Source organism: Meles meles, chromosome 13, assembly GCF_922984935.1.
Source record: "Meles meles chromosome 13, mMelMel3.1 paternal haplotype, whole genome shotgun sequence".
Classification (NCBI taxonomy): Eukaryota; Metazoa; Chordata; class Mammalia; order Carnivora; family Mustelidae; genus Meles; species Meles meles.
In genome coordinates this window covers 71,636,613-71,661,700 of record NC_060078.1, presented here as the reverse complement: position 1 = coordinate 71,661,700, position 25,088 = coordinate 71,636,613, and the positions used below count along the sequence as shown (strand labels likewise).

The window sequence follows — 25,088 nt, the reverse complement described above, 5'->3', positions numbered from 1 at the left end:
TCAGTAAATAAAAGTAACAATTTCTACATAGTTATGGCCTGCTAACCTCATTTGATTCTTACGCTATCAAAAATAAAGCCAGTTTAAATATCCCTTAATGAAAAAAATAAAGAAATCATACTTACTTTTGTTGAACAGGTTTGCACACGATGCTGTGTGCAGACCAGTCCCTTCTCTGGCATGCTATGGAGCAGTAGTAGGTCTGCTTGCACTGTGAGCACCTCAGCGATCCTACAGAACACAGCCCGTAACATCACCAGTGTTTTATTCCAAGTATTTGTTGCTGAGAGCAAGACATTTTCAAAGACCAGACATATCAATCACCATTCTATTAATCACATCAGGACAATTACTTGAAGAGGATTCTGATGTTTTTGATTAGGCGTTATGATTAAATTTTTAAAGCTCTCTCAGATTGCAAATAGGAATGCAAAGATGAAAATGAAAGGCGGGACAGACTGAAAACATGACTGACTTTCCTAAAGTAGAGCCGAGAACACATTATAAAAGGAACAATCAAAGGAAACAGAAAGTGTGTGGTAGTGAAAACAAACTCGTGCAAGCCAACTCTGACATGGCTTATTACCTCGTGCTATTAAAAAAAATACAAGACAAAAAAACAATGAAGAGAATCACACCCAGAAGAACCCAGAAGTTTTTAAAATAAAGTACTAAAAAATCCTATGAATATACAGGCAGGAAAAAAAAAAACCCACATAAAGAAACAACAATGACAAAAAAAAACACACGCTGGCCTCAAATGGTTCTACTCAAAAAAAAAAAAATCTAAATATCCAAGTAGCCAGTAAGCACGTAAACTACTGCTCAAGATCATTCATGGGTCATGAGGGAAATATAAGTTCAAACCACACTGTGGTACCAGTACACACCCACGAGGAGGGCTAAAGTTGAAAAGACCAGCAGCACCGAATGACAGAGATGTGGAGTACAAGGAACTCACTATCACTGGGAAGGCAGAATGGGATAACTACTCAGGAAAACGGCTTGGCTGTTTCCTCTAAACTTAAATATATACCTACCCTTTGACTCAGCAATTATACTCCTAGGTATATACCCAAGAGAAATGGAAACATATATCCACATAAGGACTTGTGCAAAAACGTGGAGAGCTCTATTCATAATGATCAAAAGCTAAACACAAGCAAAACTGTTCAACAAAAAACCAGATACACTGTGATAGAATCAAATAAATACTACTCAGCAACAAAAAATAGTGTACATACATCCTATGAATACTAAAAATATTCTAAATTTTAAAAAAAGCTTCACACAAAAGAATCAAGATTCCATTTTTATGAAGTTCTAAAACTGGCAAAATTAATTTACAGTTCAATTAAAAAAAAAAAAAAACCCACTGTGGTTGCCTGTCGTGGCCACTGGGATTGGAAGGGGCTAGGAGGGAACTTTTTTTTTATTTTTTTATAAACATATAATGTATTTTTATCCCCAGGGGTACAGGTCTGTGAATCACCAGGTTTACACACTTCACAGCACTCACCATAGCACATACCCACCCCAATGTCCATAATCCCACCCCCCTCTCTCAACCCCCCTTCCCCCAGCAACCCTCAGTTTGTTTTGTGAGATTAAGAGTCACTTATGGTTTGTCTCCCTCCCGATCCCATCTTGTTTCATTTATTCTTCTCCTACTCCCCTAACCCCCCATGTTGCATCTCCACTTAGGAGGGAACTTTCTAAGAAGATAGAAACATTGTCTTGATAAGCATATGAGTTTGTGTATGCCAATGCAGGTAAATTTTATCACAAACAAAACTACGGGAAATAATAATCGGGTAAGGAAGCTGCAAGAGTGGAAAGGTACGGATGAACAACTGTAGGATGCTGGCAGCTGCTGAAGCAGAGAGATGGGTATAGAGCAGGTACAATATTCTGTTCACACTTACTACGTTTTAAACTTTCCATAGTAAAAATATTTTTCAAATGTGTGAAAAAATAATCCAGGCGTGTTAGGGAAATATGCTTACCAAACAAGCCACAACGATGGCAAGTTGTTGACCGAAAAGGAGGTCCTAAGGAGTTGAAGAGTGCTGAATTATTTATGGACAAGGAATTCTCAACCAACTTGTGTATTTTTTTTGACTTTGCAGGAGGCACATTATTGCTAGGCTTCTATTAAGAAAAGAGAATAGCAATATTAAAACTTGGTAGTAGTTTTTTTTTAAATACCATATTTGGGATTTCCTCTTCTGGACAGATAAAAAAAATGTACTTTTCCCTATTCCTCCTATCACATGCTACTAAAAACCTGGACTTCTAAACAAACATAAGCTGACTTTGACAAGAGGGCAGCAGACAGGCTAGGAAACTTGGGACCCACAGAAGAACAAGACAATGAGTTTCCTGAGTTTTCTTTTTGCCTCACATATTTCAGACACAGTGCTGGAGAAGCCAGCAACCCAAAATGCCAAACAGTACAGACAATAAAAGCCCCAACAGAAAGTATCCTCTCTTGAGCTAAAGACCAGGAAACGGGCATCCCAGCAACACAGAAAACCAGTAACTGTCCTACCCTAGACAAACACCACAGTAAAAACTGTGGCCCTGTTCTAGAGTAGGGAGCTGGCGCTTCGTCTCTGGGAGTCTCCCCGGGAACCTGGACTACCACCCAACAGGTAGGAGTGTTTCTCCTACCTCAACCACCATTACTGGGGAGGTAGAAGAGGATGCCCAGTGGACAATCAGGACATTTCACCACCATTCAAAAGTAATGAGTATCTCCCAAATCTCCCCCTCTAATTCTCCTCCCTGACCTACCTACTCTCTCCCCACTCCATCCCATTCCTTTATCAGTAAAGAGGCACTCGTCACTTCTGGCAAGGAGGAGGTATCACATGAGGCCTACCTGGAAGCTGGAACTCCCACCCTCGCCCAAAAGCAAGGGAGAGCACCTCCTTCAGTGCCTGCTCAGGCTGCCTAAGGAACCTGGACATCTACTCCCACCCAGCAGCACCCACCCTCTGATGTAGGGTCAGAGGAAGCTAGCTAAAAATGAAGTTTAAATAAGATACAGAATTTCATTAACATAATACCCCAAATGCGCTAGTTTCAATAGAAAATCACTTGTCTTATTTAGAAAAAGGGAAATCACAACTGAATTTTTAAAAAATATCACATCAAGACAGCAGAGAATTTTATTTGATGAACATTTTAAAGGAGCCATCGATAGTTCAGTAAGCAATTAGGAGCACAATTGAAACAAATGTAAAGAGTCCCAGCAAAGAAACAGAAGATATAAAGAAGAACCAAATGGAAGTTTTACAACTGGAAAGCAAAATAAGAAGCACAGTGAGGGATGCCACGTCAAAATGGAGAGAACAGAGGAAAGGCTCAGTAAACTTGAAGACTGAACAACAGAAACTGCCCAACCTAACAAGAGAGAAAAAACAAAGTGGAGAAAAAACTAAATTAACAGAGCCTCAGAGACCTATGGGACTATAACAATTTAACATTCATGCCTTTGGGGTCCCAGGAGAGAAAAAAAGGCAGGGTGAAGAAGTTCCTTTTTTTTTTTTTTTTTTAAGATTTTATTTATTTATTTGACAGACAGAGATCACAAGTAGGCAGAGAGGCAGGCAGAGAGAGAGGAAGGGAAGCAGGCTCCCCGTTGAGCAGAGAGTCTGATGTGGGGCTCGATCCCAGGACCCTGGGATACATAACCTGAGCTAAAGGCAGAGGCTTTAGGCACCCAGGCACCCCAAAGTTCTTAAAAAATGCCCCAGACTTACAAAATTTGGCAAAAGATATAAATCTACAAATTCATGTTGAGCAAGTCCCAGACCAAATCAAAGAAATCCACACTGAGATGCATGTGGTCAAACTTCTTCAAGCTAAAAAGACAAAAATGGTTAAAAGCAGAGAGAGGAAAAGTACATCTTACTTACAGGGGAAAAAGTAATTCAGAAGAAAATAGATTTCTCAAAATATACCCTGGAGAGCAGAAGGAAGTAATACAACATTTTTCAAGTGCTGAAAGAAAAGAACTGTTAGCTGAGAAACTTGTCCATGAAAGTATCATACAGGGGTAAAGAAGAAATCAAGACATTCGCAAATGAAAGAAAACTAAGAATTTGTCACCAGCAGACCTAAAGAATGACTAAAGGGAGTTCTCTAAACATAAAGGAAATAAAGGAATGCTGGAACAAAAGGAAAGGAAGAACACAAACAAAAATACAATAAGCACAATAGACTTAATAGAAAAAAACTGAAGCAAAATGAAACTGAAAAGAGAAAAAGACAATATATAATTATAGAGACCTAACTATCCCTCTCTCAACAATTAGTAGAACTACACTGAAAATCACCAAGAATATAAAAGAACTAGAAATCATCATCAACCAAGGGATTCTGTTAGACATTTATAGATCATTCTACCCAACCACAAAATGGACATTCTTTTCAAGTGCTAAAGAACATATACTAAGACCACACACGGGGCCGTAAAGAAAAGCTCAACAAATTTAAATCACACAGAGTAGGTTTTCAACCACAGTGGACTCAAACTAGAAATAAGTAACAAGAGTAATTAATAATCTTTAAATATTTGAAAACAATAGACTTCTAAACAACTCATAAGTCAAAAAAGAGGTCTCAAAGGAAATTTTTTAAAAAAGTTGAACTAAAAGTTGTAAGTTGAACTTACAAATTTTGAACAAATCAAAATTAAAGTTAAAAAAGTTAAAGTTAAAGCATTGCCAAGAGGTAAATTCATAGCACTAAATTCACACACGAGAAAAGAGGGAAAGTCTCAAATCAATAATTAAATTTCCATCTTAAGAACCTAAAAAAGTAAGAAAAAAAATGCCAAAAGCAAAGAGAAGCAAGGAAACAAAGATAAAAGAAGAAATCAATGAAATTAAAAAACAAAAACTTAGAGAAAAAAAAAACAATGAAACAAAGACCTGGTTCTTTGATAGGACCAAAAAAGGGGCACCTGGGTGGCTCAGGTGGTTAAGCATTGGACTTCAGATAAGGTCATGATCTCTGGGTCCTGAGATCAAGACTGGGTCAGGCTCCCCGCTCAGCAGGGAGACAGCTTCTCCTTAGACCTCCTCAACCCTCTTCCCCCCACCAATGGAATAAATATGCCTAATTTTTGACAAAAGTGTAAAGGCAATTCAGTGGAGGAAATAGAGCATTTTTAACAAATGGTGGAGAAACTGAAGGAGTACAAAACAAAAACACCTTCAAATTAACTCAAAGTGGACCACGAAGCTAAATGTAAAATTATAAAACTTTTTGGGAAAAATGCCCCAAACTTTCTGGATCTGAAGGAGCAGCAAATAATTTCTAGACTTGACATCAAAAGTAAAATCTATAAAAGAAAAAGTCGGGGCGTCTGGGTGGCTCAGTGGGTTAAAGTCTCTGCCTTCGGCTCAGGTCATGATCCCAAGGTCCTAGGATCGAGCCCCGCATCAGGCTCTCTGCTCAGCGGGGAGCCTGCTTCCCTTCCTCTCTCTCTGGCTGCCTCTCTGCCTACCTGTGATCTCTGTCTGTCAAATAAATAAATAAAATCTTTAAAAAATAATAATAAAGGAAACGTGGTAAGGACATCATTAACATTAAAAATCTTTTGCTCTGCCAAACACCCTGATAAGAGACTGAAAAGACAAGCTACAGACTGGGAGAAATCATTAGTGAATCACACATATTTGACAAAACACTAGAACCTGGAACATATAAAGAACTTTCAAAACTGAGCAGTTAAAAAAAAAAAAAAAAAATCAGAAAATGGACAAAAGGCATGAGTAAACGTATAAAAAATGAAATAGAAATGGCAACTATGCACATGAGAAAGTGTTTATCATTAGCCATCAGGGGAACACAATTTAAAACCACTACATAGGGGCACCTGGGTGGCTCAGTGGGTCAGGCCTCTCCCTTCGGCCCGGGTCTGGTCTCAGGGTCCTGGGATCGAGCCCAGCATCAGGCTCTCTGCTCGGTGGAGAGCCTGCCTCCACTGCCCCCTGCCCCGCTTACATGTGATCTCTCTGTCAAATAAATAAATAAAACCTTTAAAATAAAAAAATAAAAAAATAAAACCATTACATAATATCACCACGTGTCTATGAGACTGGGGACAATAAAACCACCACCAGCACCACATGCTGGTGTGACCCTGCAGTTACTCTCAGTGGTAAAGTCCGGTAGTACAGCTCTGCTGGAAAACGCTTAGGTAGCTTCTTGCAAAACTAAATATGCAATACTCCATGACCCAGAAATTGCACTCCTGGGCATTTATCCCAGAGGAGAAACAAACAGAAACAAAAAACTTTTGTTCACATCAACCTTGCACATGAAGGTCTGTAAGTTTTACCTGTGATCGCAAAAAACTGGAAACCCTGCAGGTCCACTTCAATATGTGAATGTTAAACCACAGACTACTTTTCAGCAATAAAAATAAAACTACTGATACAACAAACCCTAGATGAATCTCCAGAGAATTACACTGAATGAATTTATCCAAGCCCAAAAAGTTACATACTGTAGGATTCCATTTATATAACATCCTTGAAATGACAAAACTCTGGATGTGGATTAGATTTGTAGCCTCCATGGATTGAGGAGGTGGTAGGGGCAAGAGGGAAATGGTGTGACCATAACAAAGCATGTAAAGGAAAGATGGAAATGCTCTGTATCTTGACAGTATCACTTTCAACATCCTTGTTGCCATATTATACTAAATTCTGTAGCACATAACACAGGGAGAAACTCAAAGAGCTACACAGGATCTGTATTATCTCTGACGTCATTGCAGGGCTGCACTAAGAGTGGCAGGGCATACTATAATTACGTCAACAGAACTGATTTTTTTTTTTAAGATACTAGGATAAAGAAAAGGAAGCTTCACCTTCAATAACATCTGAAAATTGAGTAATTCTTCACTAACACAATATAAAATATGTTTAGAATCTTTTACACCCAAACAAAAACACAAAATAGAAAACAAACAAAAAACCTTACACTATTTACTTCTTTGGGTGGTGAATTGTTTCCGGCATTTAATGGGGACACTGAGTTTCCTGGAGAGAGAAAACATAAAAAGCCAAATATTACTTTCTTTCTAATTTTACTATATTCAAATTTTCAAATGTACAAAACCATAATTAGATATTCAAATAATAAAGATATACTATAATAGCCTTAAACCTACACTACAAATAAGCAACAACTTTTCCTAATGAAAAAAAAGGATTTGTTGGAATATTCCTTAATTACTATTCCTCTTGTTGTGAATTTTTCTCCATTCACTGAAGCAGCAATTCTCAGACTTTTCTGAACCTCAGACTCATTTACACACTTAGAAATTGGGAACCTCAGATTTTGTTTATATGGCCTATGTGTCTCAATACTTACCTATATTAGAAATTAAGGGGTGCATGGCTGACTCAGTAGAGCATGTGACTCTTGATTTAAGGGTCATGAATTCAAGCCCCACACTGGGCATAAAGCTTACTTAAAAAAAAAAAAAAAAAAAAGTAAAGACACCTGGTGGCTCAGTAGTTAAGCATCCAACTCTTTATTTTGACTTGGGTCATGATTTCAGGGTCCTGAGACAGCCCTGTGCTCTGTGCTGGGTATGGAGCCTGTTTAAAATTCTCTCTCTCCCTCTCCCTCTGTCCCTCCTCCCCCTAAAAACTGTTAAAAAGAAATTAAAATTAGAAATTTTAAAGTTTTAAAAATTAAAAGTTTATTTAAACATAAATGCACTATGTTGATATGATTTTTGTACGTAAAACACCTACATTTTCAAAAGCAAAAAAAAAATTGCGAGAAGAGTAGCACTGTTTTACATTTTTGTAATGTTTGGTTTAAATCATGATCGTTGGATTCACATACCTGCTTTTGCATTCAATCCCCTGTGTTGTTTTGGTTGAAGCATATGAAGAAAATCTGGCCTCTCATAGATACATGGTTGCAAAAAGTAGTATTTAACGGCTTTTTCAGGTAATTATGGATGTTTCCCTTTAGCATCATGCCAAAACTCAAGTGGTAGTTTGAGGGGTAGTTGCAATGAGGAATCTAAAACTTTTTCATAATGTGACATTGGACTCCATTGATTGATCCTGCACTTTGAGTGGATTTTTACCCACGAGTGACTATGCAACATGAGGCATTGGTCATTTGGAGAAGAATGAGAAACTCTTGAGTTATACAGATCTTTCAATTGTGAACAGATTCCATTACAAAATATTTTAAAATTCATGTGTGTTATTTAGTAACACCAGGCATCTCCCCAGGAAAGCCTAAGTACCAAGTAGCTGTCATGCAGAGCGGCAGATATGGATTTCCTGAAATTCTCATTTTGCTCAAAAGCTTGAATTTTGTCATTAGCAACAAAATACATGTTTTCCTTGGAAGTAACAGGCTCACTTTATTCATTTTTGAGAAAATGAATGCCAGATATCTAAATCTGAATAACCAGAATTTGTCATTCTCTTCAAGTAAAAATGATGTTCCAAGAAAAAAGTTTCCATACAGCCTATAACTCAGTCACACACATGCTTTTCATACTTCCTATGAAGCAGAAGTTAGGGGTAATTCCCATTTTGTTACACGAAATACTAAAAATATGCGTACACAAGTGTCAAGATTTGTCAAGGACAGCTCTGAGTAAGACATTTCTGGTTTTGTTTTAACCGCAAGTTCAGAGCAATTAAAAAACCCAATTACCACTAGCCCAAGTAGGTAGGAGCTAATGAGGCATTAATGATAATGGCATTAATTAATGCTAATGGCATTAATGGTTTACCTTTGCTTCTGTATCATTGGTGTAAAATCAGCCCAACAAAAAAGGCAAATGATATTTTAGTATTATCGGAAAAATAGTTTCGACCTCTTGGGAAATCCCAGAGGCCCAAGTGCCATGCACCAGAACTACATCACCATAACATTAAAAGATCACATATGATATACGTTCACCCAGTGCCCCCCCAACCTCAAAACCAGGTTTTTGGAATTAGGACTAAAGGAACAACTTTTTAAAAATCTAATGAAACAATATAATGTCTTATGTGTATCTTTGTGACAGATTGTGTATCTCAAATGCAAATTATGCAATTTACATAGCATTTTTTAAACATGGCCAATCTTTAAAAAGGCAGAGTACATCCTTTCTACATTCCTTGTACGGTTCTCCCATTGTGGGAGGGAAGCTCCTCTGTAGACATGCTCTCCTCTTGAATCTTTTTTGTGATGAATCTAGTCAAAGGAAGTTATTTGGCACCTGGCTTTTCCTTCTAAATCTCTAAATGCAAATACTGTAAGGTAGCTATTTAAGTTGTTTTGTTAATAGCACATGGGTGTGTGATCACATACCTGTGATAAGCCAAAGAAACCATCAGAATCAACAAGTAATAAGCCTGTAGTTTTCACTTACCTGTTGACAACGTCTTCCTGTCTTTTTTGGATCCAACCACCTCTCCATTGATGCTGTTAGGGTTTGAAGATACTGAATTGTCTTCCTGATTAGCCAGATACTGTTTGGTTTGCTCACAAAGCAAAAAACTGTTTTTTTTATTTCCATTCTCTGGGCTTTTCAACCGGAAATTAGGGTGGTTAGCATGTGCTCCAGGGCTTCTTAAAGAATCATGCGGTGGAAGCTTGTTTTCATTTTTCTCAAAATTAAATGGCTCTGTCATCTTACAAGTAGATGCCTCCAAATTATTTCTTGACATCATAGTATGTGGCAATTTAACATTCACAGAAGACTATGGGAAGAAGTGCAGTTAAAAGGCAATTTTTAATTACAAAAGTAGAAGCATTGCAGGCCCTTTTATGTAACAAGTAACGCTCATGAATAATGCCAAAGTAGAGGTAACCGTGATATCAGAGCCTGTCCTAAAAGCAAAAGGAACAGAATCTCTATCTCAGTAAGTACAAACTCCCAGGTTTCACACAATTCAACCACAGACAAAAGGCTAACCCAAGAGACATCAAAAGAGTCATCTCAGAGTTCGACACCATTTTTTACTTTAAAAAGCTTCTGAAACAACGGGAATAAAAAAGGACTTGCATGTTTTAAGAGAAATATTTCCAAGCCAGAGCATGCAACTTAACTCTCAGATACAATGAGGGTACTGTCTTCATCAGGTCATCACCTACCTTTCTAGCCTCTCGGAATCCCTCTATCTGCTCCTACCTGAGACACTGAGATCTTGAATATGCTGAGCCCAGCTCTCAGTGCCCCTACCTTCCTCATTGGCCTGGCAAAGTCTTTCCTTCCTAGGCATCCTTCACGGTTTGCCTCAGCTGACCTCTGTTTGGTCTGTTTTTCCCCAGTCCTGTGCTTTGATCATCTCCAGCTTAGCTTCCATAAACTGTAATTTATATCTACTCCTTTTAAGGACTTAACTGCATGCACCTTTCTCTGAAAATAAGGTACATGTATTGTTACAAAGTGCCTCTGCGAAACCTCTATCCAGACTTGATGCTAGTTTGTTGTTTTCCTATTACTCTTAAAGAATACTAAGTGTCCTGCCTGAGGGAAGTAAAAAAAAAGTGGACAAACAACTTTTCTTTCTGAGGTTGTGACCTACAGCTTTGTACACAGACCTCAGGTAAAACTGCCTATTGTCCCAAAACTGTTCGGGGGGAGGAGGGGACGCCACAGAAAGCTAAACTGGTATGAGCAGTATCTAGAGATTAACACTGTTGTAAAGGAAAAATAAAAATATAGCAGAAATATCCTCCCTCCTGGTTGCCTAAAACTTCCGTATCTTTTTTTGCTTCAAATTATGCCTAGCCTAATCTGTGACAATACAGAAAAGACAACAAAATAATAATAAAAAAAAAATACGTATGCACACTCAAAGCATGGGGGTTAGTGGGGGGGACTCTCAGTGGGCCAGATCCTGGGAAGATCCCTTACTGAAGGCTGCAGATGGGCAGTTATGGTCGGAGATCCTGCAGCCATCAGGGAAAGCGCACATGTGGCAGTAAGCACATCCTCCCATGGGTCGGACTGGTGGGAGTGAGACTGTTGGGCTCAGAAAGAGATAAATTCTGTGAAGTTACAAAGGAACATAATTTTCAGGGGAAACTGGGTGGGGCTAGGAACACTGAGTAACAGACAACTTACAAGAAATATAAAGAATGCACATTAAAATACTAGGATAACTACAAGAACAAAAACAAGGCATAATTTTAAAATTACCGAAGAAAAATCTCAGTCTAACGAAAAAGAAAAAAAAAGATTCAAGCATGGTCAATGGAAAACATCAAATAAGATGCTAGAACCAAACCCAAACAATCAAATTATCAATGATTTAGGCTCAAGAGAGAAAAAGAGGGAGAAAAACATCCTGCTAGATATTATGCACAACAGGCGCACATAAAATTTATGGCAAGTTTGGAAATAATAGAACTAAAATGTGCTACGCAAATAACAAAAAAAAGATGAAATATGAATATTGATAGCTGATAAAATAGAATTCAATTGGGACAAAGATTTTTTACACGAAAGAAACACCCGAGGAGAGAGCGCACCCAAGAATCTGTGCATCACAATGTCCTCAGATCTATAAAACAAAAACTGATTGAAGGAGGAGAAATTCAGGCCACAGTAAGTATACACCGGCCTTACACACTTGTCAACAGACAGAAAGCAAAGTGCTATTTTAATACCGCGATAAACTTGATCTAGTAAGGACCAATACAATCAAGAGCATTCATTTTTCCAACACCAGGCATATATCAAACTAGAAAAGTCACCTCAACTGACTCCAAAAACACTAATGCCATGCAAAAACACGTTCACTTACCACAGTATACAAATCTCCACCTCAAGTTTTGCTTCCCATAGAATCTGCCTACAACAACTACATGAGCGGGTGAAGGGTTTTGTTTTTGTTTTTCAACACGGTAAAATATCACAAAGGAAATAGCAAACATGACTGCATAAAACAATCACAAAAAATAGCAAGCAGCCAGAAAACGAAGATTAACACACAGTTGGAAAAATCTATATCAAATTTTTTAAAAAGTGGGATAAACAGTAAAAATATTCAGATACTGTAGCGATGTGACTAACCCAAAGGCCATTTTCTACCTCTGATTTTTCTAGCTTGAGTTAGAGATAACACTGGCCATAATCATTCTTCTGAGCAGAATTTCTCCTAGCAGAATTTCTCAGAAAGCTCTGTCCTTTCCTGATGAACAGGAACAGATTTGGCTGCAGGATCTTTCACCCCTTTCTTCCTTTAATGCAATCAGGAAGCAATAAGCAAAAGGGAAGAAAGCACACCCTAAGGATGGTAGAGTGGAAAAGGCAAAGCACCTGATGTTTCTGTCCATATCCCTGAGTTGCTACACCAGCCCTGATTGGCCGATGCAGACTCACTGTGGCATCAAATAAACCCATGAATTCTGTTATTTGCAGCCCAACAGATAGAGATACCAATAAAATGTGAGCAAAAGGCATGAACAGAATGTACAGAGGATGAAGATTAGTTGATAAACATAAGGGGGAAAACATTCAACTTCATTTGTAATTTTAAAAAATCAAATTACATAATTACGTATTATTTTCTGCCCAGCATGGGTGTGATTAAAAAGGACACTCCCATTGGGCCCCTGGGTGGCAAAGTTGCTTAACTGAAAAACTCCTGATTTCAGTGCAGGTCATGATCCCAGTGTTCTGGAATCCAGCATCCTGGGGTGGCTCCCTACTCAGCAGGGAGCCTGCATCTCTCTCTCCCTCTGCCCCTCCCCGCTGCTCATGCCCTCTCTTCCTCTCTTAAATAAATAAAATCTTTTTAAAAAGTAAAGATAAAATCTTTGGAAAATAAAACAAAATTCCTTTGCATGGAATATAAATTAGTATGTTTTTATGGGGAGACAATTTGGATATACATACATACACACACCTACATGTATGTAGGTCTATAAATAGATATATATTCTTAAGGTATGTATGCACTCTTTTTATTTTTATTAAATATTTATTTATTTGAGAGAGAGAGAGAGACACGTGCATGAGCAGAAAGGGCAGAGTGAAAGAGAATCTCAAGTAGACTCCACGCTGAGCAGGGAGTTTGACAAGGGGCTTGATCTTGTGACCTGAGCTGCAACCAAGAGTGGGACACTTAACCGACTATGCCACCCAGGCACCCCAAGTATACATGTATTCTTAAAAATATTCTAGCCATTTACCTGGTAAATCTACACCTAGAAATCATCCCATGAAAATAACCCTAAACATTGGGGTGCCTGGGTGGCATAAGTCGGTTAAGCACCCAGCTCTTAATTTCAGCTCCGGTCATGATCTCAGTGTTGTGAGATCAAGCCATGTGTCAGCTCCATGCTTGGCGTGAAGTCTGCTTAAGAGTCTCTCCCTGCCATCTGTCCCTCTGCCCTCCACCAACTCCTCCTCTTTCAAAGTAAGTAAATAAATTAATAATAATGATGATGATGATGATCCTGAACATCAAAAAATCCTATTTAAAATAATGAAAAAAATTGAGAAAGAAGTTGTGATATCTCTACTAGAAAGTTTAACACTACCATTTAGAATCTTAGCTTTTGGGGCACCTGGGTGGCTCAGTAGGTTAAGGCCTCTGCCTTCGGCTTGGGTCATGGTCTCAGGGTCCTGGGATCGAGCCCCGCATCAGGCTCTCTGCTCAGCGGGGATCCTGCTTCCTCTCTCCCTGCCTGTCTCTCTGACTACTTGTAATCTCTATCAAATAAATAAATAAAATCTTAAAAAATAGAAACTTAGCTTTCAAAAACATTGCAAAATGTCTAAGAACAGCAAATGACAAATCAGAAACATTGTATAATAACTGCAGTAAATAAATAACCTCTCCATATAAGCAAGGTCAATGAAATACATTTAAATGAGTGTTATGGGGTAAGTAGATTGCCAAAAGGAATCTTTTTTATAGTCTATTTCATTTTCAAATTTTGTTGTTCTTTTCTAAAGATTTCATTTATTCAACAAAGAAAGAGAGAGAGAGTGCATGCTTAAGAGTGTGCAAGCATTGGGGTGCCTGGGTGGCTCAGCGGGTTAAGCCTCTGCCTTCGGCTCAGGTCATGATCTTAGGGTCCTGGGATCAAGCCCCACATTGGGGTCTCTGCTCAGCAGCTTCCCACCTCTCTCTGCCGGCCTCTCTGCCTACTTGTGATCTCTCTGTCAAATAAATAAATAAAATCTTAAAGAAAAGAGTGTGCAAGCACAAGCAGTGGGAAGGAGAGAGGGAGAGGGAGAAGCAGACTCACTATTAAGCAGGGAGCCTGATTCTGGACTCCATCCCAGGACCCTGGGATCATGACCTATGCCGAAGTCAGATGCTTAACTGACTGAACCACCCAGGTGTCCCTCAAATTATGTTTAAAAATGAATTACTTTTATAGAAAAAAAGCATTTTAAAGATTAAAATATTAATATTACATTTAAATTAAGCCTATTTTTTTCCTCAAGTGTGGTTAATTCTAAGCCAAGGATCAAATAATATTTAAGCCACAAAACCAGGATATAATAATCTTCTCAAGATACCAGTGGGACCCTCAATACACAAAAGCTAACTCCTGAAATAGCCTTTCCTTTGTCCTTATTTGATAAGGCTGACAGTCAGTCCATAATCAGCTCCTCTCTATCCTATAGCACAGTTAGCTATAGACAGTTATCTGCGTATTCTAGATTATTTTAAGTAATTTGAGTGCAGGAATCAGTTCTGTTAAAAACATTAATAAAAAAATACCCTGCTTTCTCATAGCACCTACCATGTTTTGTACAATGAGGCACTGAAAAGATATTTGTATGACAAAAATATTTAAAAGGCACTGTTGCACTGTTTTCATGACAACCTGGAGAGCGAAGATGAAATGCACTGTTTGAAATTACATGTGGCAGTCTTAAGTGGAGAATCACATCACGATACAAGGTTTTCTGAAATTTAATAGCAAAACTTCAAGTCTTACATCCACTCTTCCAAAGTCTAAAAATTAGTAAATAAATTCGACTTCAGAAAAAAAAAACAACAACAGAATGAGTCTTAGAAGTTTAAGCAGCAAATAAAGAGAGTTTAGGCTTAAAAGGAGCTCCACCTAGAGCGGAATATGTAGGTTAGAAAGACACCTCGCTTGCCTCACCCTATTCAGGAATTTTCATTACAACGCCCAGAGCAAATAGACATGTAGACCTGTTCTATAACTAGAAGCTTCTAACTCCCTTTAATTTTGGACAGCCAACTGTACGGCATTCTCCTTTATAAAAGGGCTCACTTTCCAACTGACTGACTCCTGTTGCTGCCCTGTTTCCATAACCTTCCAAATGTCTGAGATGTCTACCATAACCATTTTCCTCCAGGTCCTTCACCAGCTGTTCTAACACCTTCCAGGGTTCTCACAAGTCTGGACTCTCTCTAGTTCATCAGAAACCCTCACACAGACATCCTTCTCCTAACTGAGCACAGGACTGCAGATATGAGCCAACAGCCGGTCATCATTCCACCCCTTACTATGAACACTAACTACTTCCAATCACGCCCTAGATTTTAGAGCAGCAGCCAGGACCACTCTGAGTACGCCTAAAACTTGGGAGTTACCTATCATCTTTTGGAATTTAATTTTTTTAAAATGTGTTTATTATCCTATAAAAATTGCCTTTTTTTCTTTTGATTTATAGTCCTATGAATTCTAACACATGTATTTCAATGTTAAACACCTGTAAGAAATTGCAATTATCCCTACTTGGCTTCATCCGGTGTCAAGCACTGGCCATATCTGAATCTGGAGTGGGCAGACACTATTCCATGATGCTGTTTTTCACAACCTGGGGCTACTGACTTCGGGTACAGGTACAGGTGTATTACAGACATCGCTGCAATGGTCATGATACCTCATGGGCTAATCTTACCCAGTTTTAAAACAAGAAGTTTCCCATATATACAATCTACTATTTTTTTTTTGCATGCTACTGGTGATGAATAAAGATGTATTTATAATCATCCCTAAATTCACAGTAATTAGTTATATACTTCCTTAACACAAGAGGTTAATTAGGAGGGTCCCCAAATTTCTTCGTGTTAAAGGGATCACTGATGTAATAAACGACCGGTGGAATGGAAGTAACTGCTACGGTTCTACTGGCAAAAAGAAGCCCTTGGCTTTCTATTGTCCTTTTGTCCTGTGCTTCATGATTTGACACCAATAAAACATGAAGCTCCCTAAGGGGCAAATCCGTTCTTATATTCCCTTGGAATCCTGTTCCCACTCCTCCCTCTGGCCAAAAGCAGCCCACAATACACCTGTAACCAGTGACTGTAAGCCTTTTCCTTCCTTCTCAGAAGAACAGAAGCTAGAGTAAAATGATTTCTTACCACACTGTGTTAATTCCTTTAATACCAAAAGTACTTGCAGCAGGTATGCAACTATAATTTTCTTTTTCTTCTCTAATGTTTGCTTTTGTTTTCCTGGTAACCACACACATTCAGAGAGAATGGCTACTCAAAGGAAACATTGAGTTTTTCGTGTTTTTTTAAAAATTTATTTAAATTCAATTAACATATAGTTTAAAAGATAGAGTTCAGTGAGTCATCAGTTGCATAAAACACCCAGTGCTGGGTGCCTGGGTGGTTCAGTGGGTTAATCCTCTGCCTTTGGCTCAGGTCATGATCCCAGGGTCCTGGGATGGAGCCCTGCATCTGGCTCTCTGCTCAGCAGGGAGCCTGCTTCCTCCTCTCTCTCTCTGCCTGCCTCTCTGCCTACTTGTGATCTCTCTGTCAAATAAATGAAATCTTTTTAAAAAATAAATAAATGAAAAAATAACACCCAGTGCTCATTATATCACGTGTCCTCCTTAATGCCCAATCACCCAGTTACCCTATCCTCCTAGCCCCCTCCCCTCCAGGAACCCTCAGTTTGTTTCCTGGTTAAGAGTCTCTCATGGTTTGTCTCCCTCTCTGATTTGTATTTATTTTTCACTCCCTTTCCTTATGATCATGTTTTGTTTCTTAAACTCCACATGAGGGAAATCATATAATTGTCTTTCTCTGCTTGACTTATTTTGCTTAGCATAATACTCTCTAGTTCCATCCATATCATGGCAAGATTTTTTTTTTTGATGGCTGAGTAGTAGTCCATTGTATACATATACATCTTCTTTATCCGTTCATCTGTCGATGGACATCTGGACTCTTTCCATAGTTCGGCTATTGTGGACACTGCTGCTACCCAAAGAGGTAAAGGATCTGTTCTCTGAAAACTATAGAACACTCATGATAGAAACTGAGGAAGAAACAAAGAAATGGAAAATTTTGTTCCATGTTCATGGATTGGAAGGACAAGTTTTGTTAAAATGTCTATGCTACTCAGAGCAATCTATACATTGATTCATTGCAATCCCTATCAAAATACTATCATCATTTTTCAGAGCTGGAACAAATAATCCTAAAATCTGTATGAAACCAGAAAAGACCCTGAATAGCCAAAGGAATGCTGAAAAAGAAAACAAAGCTGAAGGCATCACAGTCTCATACTTCAAGGTCTATTACAAAGCTTGAGTCACTAAGACAGTATGGTACTGGCACAAAAACAGACACATCAATCAATGGAACCGAAGAGAAAACCCGGAAATGGACCCTCAACTATATGGTCAACTAATCTTTGACAAATCAGGAAAGAATATTCAATGGAAAAAAGTCTCTTCAACAAATGGTGTTGGGAAAATTGGACAGCCACATGCAGAATGAAACTGGACCATTTTCTTAGACCATACACAAAAATAAACTCAAAATGGATGAAAGACCTAAATGTGAGAAAGGAATCCATCAAAATCCTGGGGGAGAACACAAGCCGCAACCTCTTTGAATTTGGCAGCAGCAACTTCTTACATGACATGTCTCCAAAGGCAAGGGAAACAAAAGCAAAAATGAACTATTTGGACATCATCAAGATAAAAGCTTTTGCACAGCAAACAGTTGACAAAAGCAAAATACAGCTGACACAATGGGAGAGACATTTGCAAATGCTGTATCAGCTAAAGGGCTAGGATCTAAACTCTATATATAAAGAACTGATCAAACACCCAAGGAAACATTCAGTTTTAAAGCTATGGAACTCAATGGTTTCAGCTGAACATGAGTTTTAAAGTGGGTCAGACCCAAATCTGAGCAGAGTCTCATCTTCCTCATTTAGCTATGCTATCTCAGGCAAAATCACTTCAGCTTTCTTGGATTCAGCTTCTGTAAAATGTGGCCAATTTTAGTAACTTCCTCAAAACTCTTACCTGCCATGATTAAATTCAAGAATGTATGTAAACTACTTAGCACAGTGACTAGTGCTTACTAGGTTCTTTGGAAGCAACTACTATTTTAAACTTCACTTTCTTTTTTTTTTTTAAGATTTTATTTATTTGACAGAGAGAGATCACAAGTAGACAGAGAGGCAGGCAGAGAGAAAGAGGGAAGCAGGCTCCCCGCTGAGCAGAGAGCCCGATGCGGGACTCGATCCCAGGGCCCTGAGATCATGACCTGAGCCGAAGGCAGCGGCTTAACCCACTGAGCCACCCAGGCGCCCTAAACTTCACTTTCATACCACTAAGAATTTCTTCCATTCATGTGTAACTACTTCGTACACTGAAATAACCTGAAGATTAAGGTATTCTTATTTCCTTGATTAGTCCAGGTAAGTAAGGGAGACCGAAGCTGCTTAAGTAACTTGCAAAACCCCCCAGGGTGAGCACCCTTACACAGCTGAGCTGAAAATCCAGGTCCGATTCCTAGACCATGCCACTTCCCATTCAATACCCTGAGGGTTCAACAAAGGAACTAGAAGCAACGTCTCATACCCCACAGGCCAAAAGGGCCAACGTATTTATAGCAGGGACCCAAATGCCAAGAAATGCGACTGGCGCACAGCAGACAAGCTACAGACGCATACAAAATGAACCAGTGCTGGTTTACCCGTACCTAGCCAAAGCCGTGGTGCATCTACCTTTCCTACAGAAGGTAGGAAGTAGGGGAAAAGTCTATTGTCTGTGTTGCACTGCAGCTTTGAGTTAAACAAAAGCACTGACTGAAACCCCAAACTAGATTCTTCCAGAGACAAAAGCAAACAGCTCCTCTACTGGGACGCCAGAGGATGTTCACATTTTGGAGAATCATGCCTGGAAGTACTGTTTTCCAAACCTACTACGGCGCCCCCCTCTACCCAGGGGCTCAATTCTCGCTTTTCTTGCCCCTCCCCCACCACAACCTTCAACCCTAGACCTTCCTTTCCCAGCCAAGGCTCCAAGGGCTCCTCCACCCTTCCATCCTCTCTGCTTTCAGGCCCCTGGTGCCCACTCAACGCCCGAACTCAACGCCTGACCTCAACGTCCAGGGCCCAACGTCCGATCCCCAACGACCGATGCCCCGCTGCCCTCACGCAGTCCCTTTCGCGGCCCAACCCGCCCCCACGCGCCTGGGAACCCGGACCTGGTAAGAGGCAAAAGGGCCTCTGACCCCGACCCGTCTCTGAAGGCTGGCCGTGGTGGCGTCTGCCTATGCTTGGCAGCCTCGCCTCCCAGATGCGCTCCCTGAGCTCACCTCACCTCCAATGGCCAGCCCTACGCCAGAGCTGCGCCTGCGCAGTCCGCGCTCACGTGCGCCCCGCGACGCCCACGCACGCCCTCTGTTTGTGGGAGAAGCCAGGCTGTGCCCCGGGGGCGGGGGTGGAGGTGGAGGGCATCACGGTGCCCCAGGGTTCCTTGCTCACAAACTTCCTCCTCCGAGACGATGCAGCTATTCCAGCAGCTTCTAGAAATGGGGCCCTGAGAACTCAGACTGTGCATTTCCAGCGCAAAGTCGCAGACCGACCGTATCTCTGTAAGGGTCACTTGGGTCTCATTAACCACTTAAAGTCTTCCAAGGTTCTTCAAATTAATCTGCTACCTCTGCCTGGAAAGTCAACACAGGTGGTCACTTTTTTCCTGACCAAGCGCACCTGGTTATATGTTGGTGCCACTCATATAATTGTAAAACTTTCTTTGGAAGGGACTAGGGACGGTTCAAGCAAATTCAGTAGAAAAATGGTACCCCCATGTATTTAGCACCTAGTTTCAACATTGTCAATTCACGCCCAGTCTTGTCTGCATTCGTACCCCACCCCACCCCCACTTCCTCCCATTGTTTGGAAGCAAATTCTGATTTGTATGTTTTTTCTTTGTAAAAGATTTTTTTTTTAGAATGGTTTTAGATTCACAGAATAAAGTGAGAAGATAGAACAGAGTTTCCCACATTAACCACACCCAGGTTCCCCTATTACTCATATTGCAATAGTAGGTTACATTAACTACAATTAAGGAACTAACATCGATACATTATTACTAAAGCCCAGAGTTTATTTAGATTTCCATAGTTTTTAGCTATTGTCCTTTCTCTGAGCCAGAATTCCATTCAGGATACCACATTATTTCATTTAGTTGTTATGTCTCCTTAGGCTTTTCTTGGCTATGGCCGTTTTTCAGACTTTCCCTGTTTTGATGATCTTGATAGCTTCCAGGCATACTGGTCAGGCATTTTGAAAGATGTCCCACTGTGGGAGTTTGATGTTTTTCTCATGATAAGACGAGCATTAAGAATTTTTGGAAGGAAAGCTAAAGAGGTAGAGTGCCATTTGTATAGCACCATATCAAGTGTACTTCCTGTGAACATGATTCATGACAGTTGACATTTTCCACCTGTAGGGAGTAAGATGGTGTCACTCATGTCAAGGGGTGATACGGTCAGAAAAGCAGTCAAGGCTATTGCAGGTAAGACCAGATACCACCAAAACCAGTATAGACCGGAAGTACTACAGATTAATAACCCGTAAGGCCTGGAAAACTGTGGAGCTGTTAGCACTAGAGTCAGAAGAGGCCTGCAAAGGTGCAAGACTAATGAAACTCCTGCAAAAAGGGAGGATTTCTTCAGCAAACTGCCAGACTCTCTAGACACTGACCCTTTCTCATCTGATCACATTCAAAGGCAACTGCCATGGAAGGCTGTGCCTGATTGATCTCTGAACATAATAGAGATCCTCCACTTTTGAACATATTATGCTGGAAGTGTCTAGAGCTGGCGTAGACCCGACGAAGACCTCATCTTAACCGTGCTCACAGACTAACTTGGTTTGATTCATTAAGTTCTTACCCTTATTGTGTCTTGTTTGTTGCATAACTTTGTATTGTACTTTGTGTGATGTGTATGAAGCCAAGTTAAATGGCATTGAGTTAGTATCCTGAACCTGCTTTCAATTGTATTAACCTTACTTGATGATTGAATAAAGCTGACATTGCAGAAAGGCACAACTCTTGTATACACCTTGATAACATGCTTGATACACCACCACCTGACTAGTATTCTTCAGATTTCTAAAGTTACTCTTGTTTTCCCTCCCTTTGCATATTATGCACTTTGGAAGAAAGTCATTATACATGGTCTACACCTAAGAAAGAGAGGTTAAGGGCCAGATACCGAAATTATTTCAAATTTGCTTGCATGAGAAATTTGTCTCTTTCCATTTATTAATATATTTGATCATGTATATACTGTATGATCATATATACTTAGTATGAACTTGGGTTTACTTTATACTTTGGGTTATAATCCAACACATGCTCAAATATTTCCAACTTTGGCCATTGGGAGCTCTTTGAGTTGGCTCTTGCTATCCTTTGACATATTCCCATCAGTGTGCGTTATTTTTATTTTTATTTATTTGGGGATTTTTGGATCACATTTACTTTCTGGGATATTGTATCTTGTTATCTATGCATGTTTATATATCTTTAAAAGATAGTAACTTTTGAAAGCAGCACCAAGGGGCACCTGGGTGGCTCAGTGGGTTAAGCCTCTGCTTTCAGCTGAGGTCATGATCCCAGGGTCCTGGGATCGAGCCCCGCATCGGGCTCTCTGCTCAGCGGGGAGCCTGCTCCCCCCTCTTTCTCTGCCTGCTGCTCTGCCTCCTTGTGATTTCTCTCTCTGTGTCAAATAAATAAAATTAAAAAAAAAAGAAAGCAGCACCAACAAGTAACAATTTCTTAATATCGTGAAACTAGTATTTAAAATATCCGGAGAGTCTCAAATGATTTTTAATAATTGGTATGTTCAAATCAGGCTCCAAGCAAGATCTTATATTGTATTCAGTAGATGTATTTTAAAAAGAGATTTCCTTTTTGGGGCTTCTAGGTGGCTCAGTGGGTTAAAGATCTCAGGGTTCTGGAATCAAACCCAGCAGGGGCTCTCTGCTCAGCAGGGAGCCTGCCTCCCCCTCTGTCTCTGCCTGCATCTCTGCCTACTTGTGATCTCTGTCTGTCAAATAAATAAATAAAATCATTAAAAAAAAAAGAAAAAAAAAGAGATTTCCTTTTTATCCTTTTCTTGCAATTTATATATTGAAGTAATGGCAGGTTTTCCTTAAGTTCAATTTTGATCATACCCTCTCTGGCAAGAATACTTCACAGGTGGTATTGTGTTCCTCTAAAGCATCACATAAGAAGACACTTAATAATCTAGTTGTTTCTCTTTGGAGGATATTAAAATTGATCTAACAGTTTCAAGTGTTGTCAGTCACATCCATCCACTTGGCTTTTTGTCTAATGATTCTAGACTTGCTGATGATCATTACCTAGATCCCTTATTTCATTAGGGTTTTCAAGAGGCTGATATATATTTTTGGTATTTATTTATTATCTTTAAAGAACTTTCCCACATTGACTATTTGATTGAGAGTCAGTTTGTAACAGGAAAGTTAGGATGCTTGACTCTTGTGTCAGTTTTCAGACTGTGATGATTCTTTGGCATCTTTGAAGGTGACCAGTAATGTTTTAAAAAATCAGCACATCTTAATTTTTGAAATAGTAGAGGAGTCGCAAATATTATTATTTTTTACTGTTAAATTGTCTTTTGACCAGTGGGCACACTTTTGAATTGGCTCCTGAGTCTTTGACACAACTCCTATGATTTTTCTTCTTTGCTTTCTGATACATGTATCTTAGACTTCCTTGCACCTTTCCTGCTCCAGACTTAGAATCAGTCCTTGATTTTCTAGGGGAGCCCAAGTGATGTTTTGTGGGAAATTATATTTAGAAATGATGGAGAATAGGGGTATGTATTGTGCTGATTATTAATCCAGGCCTTTTCAGTGGACAGACTTTTAATGGAAAAAAAAAAATACCATGAGCTCATACTGATATTTCTAAGTTCAAATTTAGGATTGCAGATTTTTACTTAATTCCTTTTTGTATTTGTATTTCCTTTCTCCAACAACGAAAATCTTCGTATTCAGAAATATAATTACTTATATGCTTTGAAACTAGTATATATTTCAGAAATAACACTATGAAGGTTATTACTAACCATATGAGCTATGAAAAAGGCTGACATTTTTCTCCCTTGGGAAAATGTATCTCACTAGGAATGTTTGGTCTATTATTTTAAAGTCAATTTATTTCTTCACTATCAAAAACACTTTAACTGCAAAGTGTGTTTCACTGCAGTATTTTCATTTACGGAGGGAGGTGCCATTTCCTGTTGAAAAGGAAAGAGGAACAAAGTGACACAATGTTGAATTTTTTTTTACTGATTTGTCCCCCTAGCAGTTAGTATCAAAGAAGCTTTAACAGAACAGGAACAAGCTTTGCTGTGCAAACTCTCACGCTGACAACTTGTCAGAATTAAGTACTTTCACTCATGAGTTGTGAGTAGGAAGTCCTAAACCAGAGGACATCAATGCACCGCGTAGATTTGCAAAACCTTCGCAGATTGAAACTGTTCCCCTTACTTATCTAGATCCGATTAGGCAACTTTATTCAACACACTTTCTCCTCTAATACACTTCTTGTTGCTAATTATTGAGCAGCTCCTGCATGTCACCCCCCACAGTGCGGTCTGGGACGACCAGCCGGGAGAGGACACTTCCCGCGCTCAAGGCGCTCACAGGCTGGTGCCAGGGACGAACGCAAGAACAGTTTATTATTAAACAATGGCAGTGGGTGCCAGGCTGAAGATACGGACGCGGCGTTATGGAAACCCCCAGAATCTCTCCCAGGAATGAATTGTCAGACGGACAGGTAGGCTCCTCCTGCTAATTCCGTCTACGTCAGGTGCAAGGTGTGCGCGTCAGAGCTGGGAAGTCACAATTTGAAATTCTTTTATTGCTTTATACCCCTGACTAATATGAGAAGGGTCAAAGGGTAAGGTGGGCTTATATCCAATGAGAGCGTCCTACAGAAAGAACACGCTTGGCGTGGGAATGGCGTAAGAGACTGGACAGGACTAGCAGGATGGCTGGCTAGCCGAGTCAGTCCGGGCGTGGGTGCCCAGCGAGTCTGAGCGCGGGGCTGGGCGCTGTGGGGGCAGGAGGCGGTGCGGCCCGGGCCCCGCCCACTGCAGACAGGTTACACCCGCCCCAACGTGCGTCGCGTCACACCGCCTGCCCCTCGCTGACTGGCTCCTCCAGGGAGCCCCGCCCCCTCAGCTGTAGTGGGGCCGGCTTCGGCGTCGCCGCCATCTTTGTTGATGTGTCAGCTCCGCGGGGGATTGGGGAAGCCGAGGAGGAGGGAGCGCGGTGTCGGCCCCGTCCCTGGTCGCTGTTTCCACACCTGCCCCCACTCCGACTGGTTTGCCGGACCCAGCTATGGAGAAATTAGGCCCTGAGCCTGAGCTTCAGCGTCCTCGTTAGGGGTGCGGCCTGAGTCTCGGAGAAGTGGGGTGAGTGCTCGACGGACCCCGGAGCCCACTGCAGTCGCTGTGGTGGCGCTGAGGGACTGCCCACCTCCGCCGCGGTGCTGCGGGTCCCGGGTCGGCTCTCCGCCTGGCTTTTCTCGTGGGCAGTGGAGGCTGGCGAGCGAGGGGGGACGGAGTTAGGAACCCCTCTCTCTCCCTGCCTTGTTCCCTGGGTCCCGGGCCGGCCGGAGAGGCGGCGGCCGAGAGGTCGGCGGAGGTCGGGGGCCCCGCCTCGGGAGCGGTGTTTGGAGAGCAGCGCGAGCTGCGGTTAAACCCCACCTGCTCGGCTGTTTCTCAGACTCAGTCGCCTATTTCTCTTTCCGTTTTCAAGTTGACTGTGTGTGTGTTTTATGTTTACGGTAG

At 40.5% G+C, this 25,088-nt stretch overlaps 2 protein-coding genes across 2 annotated transcripts in view; one reads left to right on the top strand and one right to left on the bottom strand.

The window, feature by feature from the left end:
* Positions 1-10,240, bottom strand: part of TDRD1 (tudor domain containing 1) — a 37,366-nt gene extending 27,126 nt beyond the window's left edge. Inside the window, exons 1-5 of the mRNA XM_046027416.1 lie at positions 10,232-10,240; positions 9,419-9,749; positions 7,003-7,061; positions 2,007-2,151; positions 126-231 (exon numbers count right to left, since the gene is read on the bottom strand). Coding sequence (XP_045883372.1) covers positions 126-231; positions 2,007-2,151; positions 7,003-7,061; positions 9,419-9,749; positions 10,232-10,240 — 650 coding nt within the window. The remainder of the gene's footprint in view (positions 1-125; positions 232-2,006; positions 2,152-7,002; positions 7,062-9,418; positions 9,750-10,231) is intronic.
* Positions 10,241-24,480: 14,240 nt separating this feature from the next.
* Positions 24,481-25,088, top strand: part of CCDC186 (coiled-coil domain containing 186) — a 51,762-nt gene continuing 51,154 nt past the window's right edge. Inside the window, exon 1 of the mRNA XM_046027256.1 lies at positions 24,481-24,710. The gene's annotated coding sequence lies outside the window, so the exon portion shown is untranslated. The remainder of the gene's footprint in view (positions 24,711-25,088) is intronic.